This window comes from Elephas maximus, chromosome 4 (genome assembly GCF_024166365.1).
Source record: "Elephas maximus indicus isolate mEleMax1 chromosome 4, mEleMax1 primary haplotype, whole genome shotgun sequence".
In the NCBI taxonomy this organism is placed as follows: domain Eukaryota; kingdom Metazoa; phylum Chordata; class Mammalia; order Proboscidea; family Elephantidae; genus Elephas; species Elephas maximus.
Window position 1 is genome coordinate 83924244 of NC_064822.1, and position 16178 is coordinate 83940421.

General features: G+C 33.1%; 1 protein-coding gene across 5 annotated transcripts in view; it reads right to left on the bottom strand.

Moving 5' to 3' along the window:
- KRAS (KRAS proto-oncogene, GTPase) overlaps positions 1-16178 on the bottom strand; it is a 38922-nt gene that overhangs the window by 8354 nt on the left and 14390 nt on the right. For 3 of the 5 annotated variants that reach the window (XM_049882640.1, XM_049882638.1, XM_049882642.1), the window contains exons 3-4: positions 14067-14245; positions 10649-10808 (exon numbers count right to left, since the gene is read on the bottom strand). In XM_049882640.1, coding sequence (XP_049738597.1) covers positions 10649-10808; positions 14067-14245 — 339 coding nt within the window. Of the gene's footprint in view, positions 1-3368; positions 3370-3595; positions 3720-10648; positions 10809-14066; positions 14246-16178 lie in introns of all 5 variants that reach the window. The other 2 variants (XM_049882643.1, XM_049882641.1) reach the window with 2 other exon arrangements.

Consider the following 16178-nt stretch of genomic DNA (forward strand, 5'->3'; position numbering starts at 1 on the left):
GCACTCTGAAAGTAGTAAACAGCTTTTTAACCCTGAAATACTTAAATTATAAAAGATCGATACATACATCATTTTTGTCATGCCTCTGTTAAAAAGTAAATGAAAGGCAAATAAAAGCATAATAAAAATTTAAACAAAAAAATACAATCCTCTATGTATTCTTAAATCTCTTCAACTGAGCACTAACTATAAAAAGAAAACCTGTTAAACTAATAATGTTTCCAAATCTAGACACTAGAGGGAGTCTTAAGAACAAATACCCAAGTATATAAATCAAGCCTCTTTAAGAACAATGAAAAACTGGGTTTTACTGATTGTAATCACCTCTGTAGAAAAGTTGTAATAAATACACTTTTTAAGTTGTATTATCTTGAAAATAATGTAACATTTATAATTTAACAGGGATCTGACTACTCCTTTACTAAGATCTTTCAGAATTAATATTTTGAGATAGTAACAAAATTAATTCAAAGCACTTTCTTTCAAGTTATATTTAACTAATTTTTATTATATCTATAATTCAAAAAAAGCATGACCCAATATTTTAAAAGAAGTAAACACGGTTCAAAGGAGAGGCCTTGCCACATTTAAACAAATACTTGTAAGATAAAAATCAGCATTGCTGATTTGAATACTAGTGAATAAAGTCCCCAAACTACACTTACTGGTGTCCCCTACTATCTGATATCATTACTGATAACATATAAACTTACATGCTTTTTTTCTCCCAAAAGTGAAAAGTGATAAGCAATTTATCAGCAATACAATCAAGGTTTGACCACTGACAGTCTTAATATACCTGCATATACCTTAATATACCTTCATGCTGACCTTCTTAACACAGAGGCAAAGAAAAACTTCCAATGATATAATAAAGAATATTATTCTTTAGTTCACCAACACTTGACTAGTTTAGAATCAGAAACCGGTGGGATGGGATGGAATCTTTAAAAAGCATCTAGTCAACTTCCCTACCTTCCCTACCCTTTGTGAATTTCCTTTCATCACAAACTCTTAAGTAGTCTACCCACACCACTGCCGTCTATGTCAAAAAAAAAAAAAAACCAAAACCAAACCCACTGCCGTCGAGTTAATTCCGACTCATAGCAACCCTACAGAACAGAGTAGAACTGCCCCACAGAGTTTCCAAAGGAGCGCCTGATGGATTTGAACTGCTGACCTCTTGGTTAGCAGCCATAGCACTTAACCACTATACCACCAGGGTTTCCAGTGGTACCTAAATAAGCTGATAAAATGAAAACCCATGAGATGGCTATAGAGAAGGCACAATCTAAGGTGAGAACGATATTCAGGTATTTAAAAGACAATGACACTAAGACGAATTTGATAACATCACTGTCTTCTAGGATTATGACAGATATGTTAGGCTCCTGTTGCACTGAACTCTACTTTCAACATAATCTTTTTAAAATTAAATAATTCTAATGATTAGGGAAATATCACAATGAACCTAAATAGGGCAGCTAATTCCTTTTTCTCATATGGGAACTAATCATTCTCATACATACATGTAAAAGACAGAAGTACCATCCTAATAGTTATTTTATTTAAACCCATCCTTCTGAGGACTAAGAAAAACTAATTTGCATTTATTTATCATTATCGAATTAATTTTATAAAAAATATTTTCATTAAAAATTTTAAATATTACCAAGTACATTTTTGCTTTATATAAATGCTATATCCACTGAAAACAAATTTTCAATTTATCATGTCCAACAATTATTCACATTCACGGTACATAAGTCACTTTGAAAATAGTCTCCACAAATTAGAAATTTTGGAATAGTACATTGGCATACAACTTAATTTTAAATAATTAAAAGATAAAATTTGTTTTTCTCTAAACAGTTCTACTTTTAAAATCACATAACAGGAAAACAATAGAAGGAAAAAAAATTAAAACCACTAGTGAAATCTGCTCGTCACTGCTATTTAAAAAGTTTAGCTTTTCAAATTGCATTGTAACGTTAAATTTTACCATAAATTCCGAATCTTAAATATATGGCTTTACACAATGACCCTTGAAAAACACTGTTCATAAATCTCAATAAAAATTAATGGCAGCCATGCTTTGTTTCTTCTTCTGAGTTTAGTAGATCGTATACCAGCTAGTATCTTTTGAGACTGAGTCTACTATTCAGATCGGGAGATACATTCACTATGTCAGACTTAAAATTCATATAATAAAGAAAACCAACTTTTAGCTTAGTAAGTATAATAAATAATATCAGAGCAGCCTGAAAATTGTAATTGGCATGAAGGTCATGATATCTATTGGATGAAATATTTTCTGAGCAAAACAAAATTTAGTATGGGTTGGTTTAGAAAAGTAATTGAGATTCTACTGAATAAACTTTTATGGGGCAGCTATTATGTGCCAGGAGCTTCGACAGGCGATTGGGATGTAAAGATTAAAAACATGATCTCTGTTCACTAAGATCCTATTGCCTAGTAGAGGAATCAAACATAAAAGAGCTCATTTCAATATAATGCGGTAAGTTAAAACGGAGTATTATGGGAATATACGGCAGGAGCATTATCCCAGCCCAAAAGCTTAAAGAAAAAATTCGTAGAGAATAGGAGACTGGAGAATCATGAAAGGCTAGGTTTTACCTAGTTAATAGGACTAAAAAAAAAATTGCAAACAAGGGCAACAGTATGAGTATGAGCTAAGACTCAAGGGAAGGGAAGGGCAAAAAAATTTCAGGCAAGAAGAAATAGTTTTTAGATATAAGGCCAAAAAAGACTAGAGAGGTACGAAGGTGGTAGGGCCATACATGATATGCCATGGAACTCAAGATTTTATTCCATAGGTAATGTGAAGTCACTGACTAGATTTAAAGATAGGAAAACAATTATTTCTTTTATGTATATACCTTTTCTGGTTGATGAATGATAGCAGTAACAGATAAATCAAATAGAAGGTTACAATAGTCCCAGCAAGAAATGTAGGGGTCTGAACTAGTGATGTGATAAAAGACACAGAGTATACCAGAATTTGTGGTTGTTTCCAAATGGGGGTGAGAAAGAGGGAGGTAGGAGTCATTTTAAGACTCCCAGGTTTCTCAATTGGATACAAATACGGATATTCATGCCACTGAGTTAGAAAACACAGGAAAAAGAACAACTATTTACTTATGAAACATCCAAAAGGAAAAGCACCTAGAGTGGCCCTTTCCCACCTTCTTGAGACACTGACATTATAACTCTATACCGTTGCTTATATTTCACTCTTTAAAAAAAAACCTATAGATTATCTCAAAACTTGAGCTTCACTTCCTTTAAAAATAAAGATATCAGTTCCCAAATATTTAGCTTGTTTAAGGCTAATTAAATCATTAGACCCTATGAGGAATGTAGATTAGAGTCTACTATAGTCATCAAAGCTATCTCAATTATAATTAACACCCAATAGATTCAAAATAAATGTACTAATTATGGAAACAAACTACAGGTTTCTTATCTTTTAATAATACCTCAAATTAGAATACCACGCCTAAGTAATTCCAAAATGGTTGGTACTTTGTTACCTTTGAAAAACATCTGCTTTCTGCCAAAATGCTGAACTTACCAGATTACATTACAATGCATTTTTTAATTCTCACACAGCCAGGAGTCTCTTCTTCTTTGCTGATTTTTTTCAATCTGTATTGTCGGATCTCTCTCACCAATGTATAAAAAGCATCCTCCACTCTCTGCATTGTAAAACACAACTTCTTTAAAGTTTGTTTCATTGGTAAGAGTAATTTATTGGGATAGCCGTGTTCAAGAAGTCTGAAATTATGAGCTTTACCTTAGATTTTTTAAAAAATAGACATGAGATCATTTGAATAAAATTAAGCTGAGGATGCAGTTTTTAAATATGGGCTAGAATCCTGGTTTGTTCTAAAAAGTCAGTTTCGTTTTTTAACGGAATTAGAATATTTAAAAACATATTTTTAATTAGGAATTAGTGGAGATTATTAAAAACCTGAATATAGGTATTAGTATCTATATTGTCACCAACTAATATAAACATTTTAGTTTGCTAGGCGTGGAATTATTCAAAGCTTAAAGTGATATTAGTATTTCTCTGACTAAGGGAAACAGATGATGTACGAACCAGTGATTCTCTGCCCTTATCCTGCGCGGAGAGGGGGAGGGTGATACAATAAGGTTGTACAATCTTTGCTCAAAAAAAATTAAGCAACTCAAAATAAAGTAGGGTCAAGAGTCTGGAATCCTGATTTCTATCTTCAATTACAACACTGTCCAGTCAATATCTAGGCTCCACAAGTGAAACTGAGACACTGGGACTTTTGTGGATGGATAACTAAATTATTTAAATGAAAATGTTAAATGAGGGCTATGGGTTTGGTTTTTATTGGCTATATTATAAACACATCATGAATTGTTAAAAATATACGTTTAAAATGGGAGCAATACATTTTTTTTATCCTTACTACCTTACTATAGGTCTTTAAAACCATTTTTAGAGCCAAATCCAATCATACCAGCACAATCTTATATGGCCATATGAAGACCAAAGAGTTTGTAAAGTCTCTTCCAGGCCAGAAAATGAGGCAGTAGCCAGAGGACAAGGTGCTTATTAGATAAATGTACCACTAGCTTACCCAGAAAAACATACCACCCAAAGTAGAAGCTTACATCAAAAAGGGAAATGCTGAGAAATATTCACCTGCATGTAGTAAAAATCAACTTAATGGATGTAATATTTCTGTTTATACTTCTAAAAGAGATGGACAGCTGGTATAGTAAAACCTGAGAAAGCTGGAACCTGTGTAAGATGGAAACCTGTAAGGGAACGAAAACTCAGTATTTTCCACTAAGTAGAGAGCAACTTTTTTTTTTTTTTTAGAGAGCCACAGAAAAGTGGTAAGACTGCACCCTCACAAAGGTGGAAAACTTGTGAAACCTGGAAAAACAAGGCAGTCCCGTTGAGTTCCAGCCCTCACAGGTTTCACTGTATATTTTACTGGGTGCTTAATTTTAAGTTTATTCTGTTCTTTTAACTTTAAAAATGAATCATCTACTTTGGGGACTGGCATATTTTAACTCTCACTCTTTCTACTGAACCAAATATGCCAAATGGACCCAACACCTAAAGGGCTAATATATATCAAAAGTATGATTTGTAGTTTTCAATTCAATCAGGCACAAAAAAATAGCCCCTTAAATATTAACTAAAATTAAGCTTAATTTTTGCATGTAGAAGTCATTCCTCTATCTATTGCTTGGACGAATTAAAAAAAAAAATCTACCTCAATTTTTTAGGGTATGTTAATTTTTACAAATCTCAAGAGTATATCAAAAACTGCTTCAGCAGAGTTCAGCAATTTATTTTTAAAATACACTCTTAATTAACTATTGATAAAATTAAGTTTCAATTAAGAAGCAGGCATTTAAATAATGTGTTTAGGGTTGCCTGAAGTTACTAACATACATCACCCAGTGATATGTTTCTACTCAATGATCTAATAACAAAAATCATTATAACTCTAGAAAATTTGTATCTTATTTTGCATGGGATCAATTTAATCAACTAGCTAGTAAGCCAACTAGAAGTAAACTTTCTAACCATTTTCTGAAATTATGTTAGTACTTTAAATTAGATCCCCACTTGTACCTACACAGTTTGATAGTTTATATTTATCATTTATTCTCAAAAGGGAAGGGTTCATTTTTATTCATATGTCCTTGAAAGAATTATATATTAGAACTTTTTATTATTAAGAAAGATAATTTAAGGCATTAAAATTACCCTTTTGCAAAGCACGAGCTGGCATTTAAAATACTTTCACAAACCAATTGTCTGTCAATTTGAAAATCAATCCAAGAAATTAAAAAATATATATAAACAAACCAGGTAAAAGCCCATATTTTCTTGAAATTCTTAAGAATGTAAACTTTTATTCTTTTTTTTGTAAGTTACAAGGTCAATGTAGAAGTACCAAAACATAAGCTAGGCGGGAAAAATAAGGTATTGGTCCTCTACCAATTTAGCAGAAACAAATTTTGATTACAACTTATTTCTAAATCACTTTGAATTTTTTTACTTTTTAAGTGTCAGCATTCCCATCACCAATACCAGAATATATGATTTTTGTTTCCAGCAATGCAGAGAGAGAATTGGAAGTCAATAATTAAAAGAGATTACTACCCACCACCAAGAATTCAGTGTTAGGGCCTCAGTGGCTAAGACAATTAGCACTGAGAAACAGTTATCCAGAATGACTTTTTATGTTTTTACTACCATGAAATTTAAATTAGATTTTAAAGAGCCATATTTTCTCAGAGTTAACTTAGTTATTATTTTTTGATAATATGCTTTAAAGTCTGACATCAGGACATCAAGAAAAGTGACATCAAGAACATGAGAGCACCGTTATTTATCCTTGTGTGTACTTTAAGCCACTGGTACTGAATTATTTTAAGAAATTGCATACAGGCAATCCCTGGGGTTACGAACAATATCAGTTCCTAAGTGTGTCTTTAAGCTGAATTTGTAGGTAAGTTGGAACAAGTGAATAGGGTTCTTATTTAGCCTTACTTTAGTACAAGAAAGGTTCAAAGACTTTTCAATGATTTAAAAGCTACAATACGCAGCAAGTGAACAAGTAAATTTGTCGCAAGAAGTTCCAAAGTGAGGGCAAATTTATATATTAAAGGGCAAGTATGAGTTGTTTGTAACCCGGGGACTTACTGTACAGTATACACGTATGAAATAGAACACTGATTTCATATTCCAAAACGTGTAGGCTATATTCTCAACAACAAAAAAATTAATTACTTACAAAAAAATGTGTAGGTGATTTTTAAAGGTAAGATATAGATAAAACATATCGAATACCCACTGTGGCCAGTTGCTAAGTGCTTAAATGGCATTAAACAATTTGTTCTTGAGACTGACTTCTTGCTACTTAGATTCATTTTCAAATGTCACTCATTAAACCTTAAGAACAATTGAAAATACTTACTCAGGAACAAAAATACGTCAGTTTAAATATCTAAGTATATTAAAATGAAGAGCTCTGACAACATTTTCAGTTCAACTATTATCTTTCAGATAATAACGTCTTTGTGAGACTATGGAAATAGAGCACTCTACACAGGAGAAAGCACAGTTAACAAATAGCATCATTCTATATCCTGGTGCCTAAGGAGCCCTGGTGGTGCAGTGGTTAGGTGCTCAGCTGCTAACAGAAAGGTCAGTGGTTCGAACCCAGCAAGATGTGGCAACCTGCTTCCATAAAGATTTACAGCCTTAGAAACCCTAATAGGCAGCTCTACTCTGTTCTACAGTGTCTGTGCTAGTAGAAATCCACTCAACGGCAACGGGTATAATGCCTTTACTAAAAGATTTTGTTTTAAACAAGTATTTGTTCCTGTGGAATGGCTTACCATATGCAAAAATTCTTGCAAACCCCTTTCAAGGAAATAACACGTCAAATGCTCCAACTTATACAGATGCAAAGAATACCAGGATTCTTTGGGGAGGGAAGTGGGAAGAACAAGATGTATCCTAGAATCCAACTTTGCATCCCTGAATTTCTCAAGAAATCTTGCCGAACTTTAGCCCACTTGGGGTACTGTGGAAATCCATCACTACCAGCACTTGGGAAACTATGTGTGATGCACAGCAGGTGCTCAGTAATTGTTGTATTTTTTAACTCATAAAAAGCTAAAGTTCAAAATACTGTTCTCTGTACACAAATTCTACTATTAAACAAAAATGCAGCAAGTAAATTTTTTGTTTTTCTTATTAAAAATAATTTACTCAGAAAATTTTCTTAATATAGATCTTTTAACTAATTTTAAGTAGCTAGAAAGGAATAACAAACCAGGAAATTAATCACTCAACATTTTTAAGTTCATGAAATTTTCCTCTTATGCTAAAATTGAGACCTCCAGAAATCCAAAAAGCTGAACCAAGATTATCAGACACTCTAAGAATTCTACTGTTGCCATCCTCTTTACTGACCCCTTCCCACTTTGATTTTAGCAGAATGGAAAATCAGACAGCTGATTCCCACGGTGCCCACATTTCAGTTTTAACAGCCTTTGCCAATATTGCCAACATTGCCATGCACTGCCCAAAGGGACCAAAACAATTTGTCAATTACTAGCTGCCCATATAAATGTGAACTAGATTAACAGTCCTTATATACTAGAAAATAGGAGCCATATACAGAGTACTTAAAAAAAAAAAACCATTGCCATCGAGTTGATTCCAACTTACAGCAACCATTAAAAACTTTTTTGGCCTTTCAGATGTGGACTAAAATGCTTGTAAAGTATAATTCATTATATTTGGGCCATATAATGGGCTTTCTAAAATTACAAAGTAATCAAGCTGGTAAAATATGTAGTCTGCAATCCTTACCTTAAAAAGTACTGGAGTAAAATTTCTAAAGTTGGCTTGTAAAATTTAAGTCAAAATTTTCACCTAACTTCTACTACTAAATCAAACACTGTAAAGTTCCCTTGGGAATGAGGGATTAGCAAAACTACACCTCATGGGCCAAATGCAACCACATCCTATTTCTGCACTGCCCATAAGCTAATGATGATTTCTGCATTTTTTAAAGAGTTGTATAAAAAAAAAAAAAAAAAGATGCAACAGATACCACATGTGTCCACAAAGCTATTTACTACCTGGCCCTTTACAGAAAAAGTCTGCCACCCTTGACTTAATCTATGAGAACTTTTAAATGAATTATATTCAGTTAACCTGAATATAATTCTTTTTGGTGTTTGTGTTTTAGGTTAATGATGAAGACCAAAATTAGGGCATGAAACAAGTAGCTGCTTGATAAAATACAACAAGGATATTCATATTTATTTTGTTCAAATAACAAGTTTAAAAAAGCGTAATAACATGAGAAACAAATAAAATACTTTTCAGAAAGCAGGGCTTCAAAATTTATTCATAAAAACTGGAGACATAAAATTTATAATCTCTACAATTTCACTTTATAATCTTTACAGTTACTTGGAATAGCTCTTTAAAGTCTTCTAAAAAGCATGCAAATATCAAATTAATTTCAACAAAGGAAAATGAATAAACTTTTTGAAAGCAAATTCATTTCTAAGTAAATCAACAAGTCTATTTAATAATAAAAAGAGATAGAAGATCAGAAATTTAGTATCTAAGCAACAAATTACATAAAGACATCAATAAAATAAGAGATAACTGTAAGAAACATTGAATACTAGAAGGTTGGGGACTACAAGTATTCCTTTAAATCATATTCCTCTGCACTTTAATTAGATGATCCACATAAATGTCTACAACAAAGCAAATTTAAGTCAACCCACTTCTATATCATACATCCTACATATACCTTCAAAACAAACAAACAAGGCCACAAAGCATTATGAAACCTAAAAATCTACTTTACAAAAGGAAGCCAAGTAGTTTACTGTTTAATTATGCATGCTGTGGTATATTTTAAGCCAAAACCCATTGCCAGTCGAGTCGATTCCAACTTATAGCGACTCTATAAAAAACAGAGTAAAACCTTCCCAGAGGGTTTCCAAAGAGTGGCTGGTGGATTCAAACTGCCAACGTTTTGGTTAGTAGCCAAACTCTTAACCTCTGTGCCACCAGGGCTCCATATTAAAGCATTAGTGTCAAATATCAAGAATCAATGAGTACATATAGTAATCAACAAGGAAAGAAGATGCAGCAATTTTAGGCTCTTATCAAATGAGAAGTGGACAGCAACATTTGTGGGAGTAACAAGAGGACTCTTCTACTGACCTCTATTGAGCGCTAGTGGCGCACCAGTTAAGTGTTCTAACCCAACCAGCAGCTCCATAGGAGAAGGATCTGGCGATCAAGTTCCATAAAGACCACAGCTTAGGAAACGCTTTGAGGCAGTTCTACTCTGTCACGTAGGGTCGCTATGAGTCAAAAAATCAAATCCACGGCACCTAACAATTGCCTTTCTACTCAAAGTGTGGTCTATGTCCCACAATCAACATCACCTGAGAGTTTGTAAGACATGCAGAATCTCAGGTCCCAACACTGACACATTTGTTTTGGGCTTTTTCTATTTACCTTCTAAATATTCTCTTGTTTTAATGGAAACATCCTCCAAAAATAAATACACCATTAAAAAAAATTCTGCCAAAGTAAATTTCTTCAAAAACAACAAACTTTAACCTAGAAACATATGACATAATACTCTTAAAAGCACTTCTGAAGTAGGAAACTCAAAATTTGTTGCCCAGTTCTTTGTCTTTACACATGTAGCAGTGAGAAAATCCCCACATTTCTTAATTCTGAATGTAAGGTATGTTGAGAGTTGAAGAGAAATTTTCAGTATGGGAAGAAACCAAATCCAAAAGTGATATCATGGACACTGGGTTAAGAAGTACTACCTGCTCATATCCTTAAGAGAATATCTACCAAAGAAACCTTATTTCTTTTTTTGACATAGTGGAGAGAAAAACTGATAAATCACATTAATATAATTATGCTATTAGGTATATGTATTTATTAGTATTCTTGCCCTCCTGACCCCATAATGATGTTATTAAAATGTATATTAGTAAATTATGGTAAATCAATTGATATTTAAAAAAAAAAAAAAGATTTGAATTTGTTAGTTTTACTTACCTGTCTTGTCTTTGCTGATGTTTCAATAAAAGGAATTCCATAACTCCTTGCTAAGTCCTGAGCCTGTTTTGTGTCTACTGTTCTAGAAGGCAAATCACACTTATTTCCTACTAGGACCATAGGTACATCTTCAGAGTCTTTAACTCTTTTTATTTGTTCTCTGAGGAGGAAAAAAAGTTATAAGCAGAGATATTAATTAGGAACTCAAAAATCTACCCAAAAGTGTTCCATGACTTTTGTTTTATAAAATTTGGCTGAAAGAAGACTTTTGATTCCTAGTTTCCATCATACCAAACTTTATTTACTTCTCTCTTCTAGATCTGATTATATTTTTTCTCCACCTTAAAGAGAGATCTTATATATCCCTTAAAAGATCAAGTACTTAGAAATATAATAGAACTACAATATAATAGGTTCATATGCAGGTAGGTCACAATGATAAAACACCGAAAAATTCTAGACTGTAAAAGTTCTATGCCTAATTAAAAAATCTTGGAAATATATCCAATTTTTTGTTAAACGTATATGTATAATTTAAAAAATTTTTACAAAAACATATAAACAAAATTTTCACATTCCTTTGTCAAAAGAGAAAGAGTACCAAGTAGAAAGATTTTTATTTCTATGCAGACAACACTGCTCACTATTGCTGTTTATTCTGTTAAGAGTCAAGTCTTTCCAGATGCAGCAAAGAACCAGCAGGAGTCAGAGTTGGTTCAGATGCCTGGTTCCTCTATTAACCATTATAACAAACTCAAACCTGTTGCCATCAAGTCAATTCCGATTCATAGCAACCCTACGGGACAGCAGAACTGTCCCATAGGGTTTCCAAGAAGCAGTTGGTAGATTCAAATTGCTGACCTTTCGGTTAGCAGCTGAGCTCCTAACCACTGCGTCACCAGGACTAACTATTATACGTATAGTACATACCTACACTAATCTATAAAAATACTACCACCCACCCAAATTTCTATTACCACAGAGTAAATATGCTGTGGTAAATATTACTTAGGTACAACTTTAAATCTCTTAATGAGGCAAACGCACTGCTATATGACATAGCCAGTGAGTGGGATATTTCCTTAGTATGTAGTCTTATGAAAACTGCATGCCCTCAAAGAAACAGAGTATAAAATACATTTAATAAAGTATAAGTAATTCAAAAAGCAGTTTTATGCAGATTTCATATTCTTAAGATAGGGTAACTGTTCTAATTCTTCAATCTTTTACAACTTCAGAGTTTCTTGTTTTTTAAATATCCAACGCTTTTATTTACCCAATTCTAAGATATTTTACTCAAAATATACTTGATTATTTTTAAGGCTATTTGAGTGGCACCATCTCAAAATCACATTATCACATTCTTGTTTATGGTATTCATTTTTAGAACGAATATTAAAAAGCTTAACATCTCTTTTCTCTAGCATAGAAGATTAAAAACAGAGGATTTTGGAGTCAAACAGTCCTCGGTTTTTTATCTATGCGATCTGGGACAAATTATTCAACTGCTCTAATCCTCCAGAACTTCATTTGGGGATATTACCTACCTCACAAAAATTACTTTAAAATTTAAATTAGGTAATATATGTGCAGTGCTTAGCAAAAGACTCAATAAATGGAAGCTGTAAGTACTCCCTGATGTCAACTTATGATATTTAATCAATGACCTGATGCAGCATTAATACACCTCATAATACCTGACTTCTACAGAGTGATGTTTCTCCTCGTGTATTCTAATATTACATTTTTGGAGGCTGAAAAACTCACATACGTTGTAATAATTGAACAAACAAGTTACACAATGGAAGTTTTTGCTTCTATTTTTCTCTTTGATTTATTCTTAATTTAATTAATAATCAAAAGTCAATTAACACGACATTTTAATGCTGCATTCCACATCAGATATGGAACGCTGTTCTTTAATGCACGTCATGATAAAATACTGACCAGTATACTAAAGAGCTAAATACTTGTATAAACCTCTGAAACTGAAAAAGGTCTCCAGTTCTTTTCTACTTGGGGTCAAGTCCTAACTTTACACTGCATTTTATTACTGGCTTGAATGATTAAATCATATGAAATTGCCATTTTTGTAAGCCAAAAACTTTTTACTACTGACAGTTTCATAAGGTTCATCCTAAAATTAGTAAATCTTTAATAACACTTTATAATAGAGATCTTGTTACTTGCTTCACTCCAAGCTTCATTTCAGGTCACTACCTTTTCTTTGCCTCATCTTTCGCACTACTTTCGGTTACACTTTTTAATTATATGTACTTTTAAAAACAGCCTTAAATCCTTTTCTCGACAAAACAGTACAGAACATTGTACAACAGTTCCTAATCTTCAGCTTTACAAAGATCTGATGGCACTATGGCTAAGTGATTAAGAACAAACTCTGGAGCCAGACAGTCTGGATGTGAATCCAGGCTCTGTCTCTTACTGTGTGACCTTAGGCAAATTACTTAACTACCTCTGCCCTCATGTCCTCATCTGGAAAGGTGTAACAACAGCTCCAACCTTGAAAGGTCATTTGGAGGATTAAATAAATTAATATATATAAAGAACTTAGAATTTTTCCTGAACTCAAGTGCTCAGTAAATAAAAATAATTACTGTAATTCATAACAAATCCTTATAATTCTACATTATAGTGTAGGAAATAGTCAAGTATGAAAAACTTTTTAAATCTGTAATTTTAACAATAAAGAAAACTGCCTAAATCTCAAAATATCCTCTAATTAGTCACATTCTTTACAATATTTCATGTTGTATTTTACTTTACCACCATCACCCCGCCCCCCCCACCAACCTCAAATAAGTTAACTGTTGTATTACAGCGAATACTGTTGGAACATTAGTTCTTAACCAGGAGTTCATATCAAAATTATCTAGGACATTTCTCAAAGTATCCATTACTGGATCCTAATCTCAGAGAAACTAAATTAGAATCTCCAAAAAGAGAGTCTCAACATGATGTCTGAAAAAGACTCTTGGTAAAGAACCACTCTGTTAAACAGTGAAATTAGATTTTTTTTGTTGTAAAGCAATTCTGGCATAAGCTAAATATCCTTTTTACTATGGTTATATATTTGTATAAATATATCTGTATACATATTTAAAATCCGGTTGCATATGTAACAAAATGTTAACAACTAGCTGTGTCCTTGGTAGAGGGAATAAAGAGATCATTTATCTCTTATTTCTGTACTTCCCAAATTGTACAACATATTAAAACATTTACTTCTAATGACCCACACTAATAAACACAACTACTGGGGATTTGCAATATTCTGAAAGTACCATCATCTTTTAATTCTTGAATCTGTTACTTTCTCAAAAGTAACAAAGAAACTTCCAACTTCAACATTTTTCATTTTTGGATCGTGTTATGATTGGCTCACTTGATTTAAACCCACCTATAATGGTGAATATCTTCAAATGATTTAGTATTATTTATGGCAAATACACAAAGAAAGCCCTCCCCAGTCCTCATGTACTGGTCCCTCATTGCACTGTATTCCTCTTGACCTGCTGTGTCGAGAATATCCAAGAGACAGGTTTCTCCATCAATTACTACTTGTTTCCTGTAGGAATCCTGAGAAGGGAGAAACACAGTCGGGATTATTATAGTGCACCTTTTACTTTTTAAAAAGGTGTTATGCAGAGATTCAACAATGCAAGTGCACACATTAATAACAAAAAGAAAATACTCAAATTAGCTATAAAAGAAAACAATTATCTCAAAAATGGCATAGCTCTACCAACTCTACTATTCAGATTGATTTAGAGGACAAGAAGAATCAATCAACTTACAAATAATTGCCATGATCTATTTTACTTATGGCCAAAGGAGTACATAAGACAATGATCGATACTAAGGAGTCTGTTTTCATCCACTCTGAAAAACCTGAGACCAGTATCTAACAGTCAGATGGATAGTATAACTCTAAATTCCGTAAGTGTTTCATTTGCAAATTCTGTGGGGCCTCTACTATAAAAAGAGCAAGAGAGAGAAAAGAGACTATGCAACTATTAGACTAAGTAAAGGAAGGGGATGGGTAACTTTAATAGAATCCTGAAACAAAAACCTGATTTTCCCATTAACTTTTAAGCAGGGCTTCAAACCAGTCTGAGCCAGTTCAGTCATGGCTGATGAAGTGAAACCAGAACAGACCCAGATTTTTCCAATTTGGTGATCTGGAATGATAACCAGAAATGGGAAAAATTATGGGTTGAAGCCCTGGAATGGGAGACTCCGAAGAGGTGTAGCGAGCCCTTTCGGGAGAGCCTGATGCGCAAGAGTGGATTACTGATAAGTCTGTGGACAGCAACACACATCCAAAGCTGTGCAATCAGCCGCCATCTTTGAGCAGGGCACTGCTGTTTACCACTGCTCAAAACCCAAGGGGCAAGAGATTTGGTTGCTATGCAACAATGCATACGTTGTCCTTGTTTTCTAACAGGGAGATTAGATTTCTAGCAGGGCTTCGAACCTGTAATTTTTCCCACTGTTATCATTCCGGTTCACCCAAATTTTAAAATTTCAGGTATGTTCTGGTTTTGCTTCCTTAGCCATGACTGAAACAGGAAGAACCAATTCAAAGTCCTGCTTCTGGGTAACACTTATGTCTAAAAGATTTCGCAACCCTCCATCAAAACAGGCCTCAAAAAGTTAGGAAACGGGATAGTGTAATGTGAAGTCATGGAATAAGTGCCAGAGCTGCTAACTGGTATTAAGTACAAACACAAGAACTCAGTATCTTATTGTTCTTCACATGAACTGCAGGACTAAAGTGTCTTTAGTTCATGAATCACTTCATAGATTATCCAATCATAAAAAAAGAGAATAGTCATTAAAAATCATCTTTTTTGATAAAATTTCTGAAAAATGCTCACAGTATTTGTGATCATTTATACATATTTGTATAAATATATCTGTACACATTATACATATTTGTATAAATATATCTGTACACATATTTAAAATCCAGTTGCATATATAACAAAGTGTTAACAACTAGCTGTGTCCTTGGTAGGGGGAATAAAGAGATCATTTATCTCTTATTTCTGTATTTTCCGAATTGTCTATAATAAAAATTAGTTATCTCACCAGTCATAAAAAAATGATAAATATATATTTTGGTTTATTTAAACCATCTAAAGACTTTTCCTTATTGCTATCACCTCACATTCTTTACTTCACAATACTAATTAAGTTAACCTTACAGTTCATAGCTTCCTTATTCTTTAAATCTAAAATTTTCCACTAAGAATAAAATTAGAGACTATATAATTTCTGGAGCCACAGAAGTCTACACAGTTCCAAAGGCATGGCTATGGGATTACACACCATCTGCCCACATATAATGCTTCCAAGATGTACCTCGATGAAGTCCCATTTACAAAATTTTCAAATGCTTTGCATTTCCAAAGTGTGTAACATAGAGTATTAGTAGTTTCTGCGTGTATTTCGCAAGATGTTTCCATGATGAATACTTTACCAAAGGGACTGAAAACTGGAAAAGCAG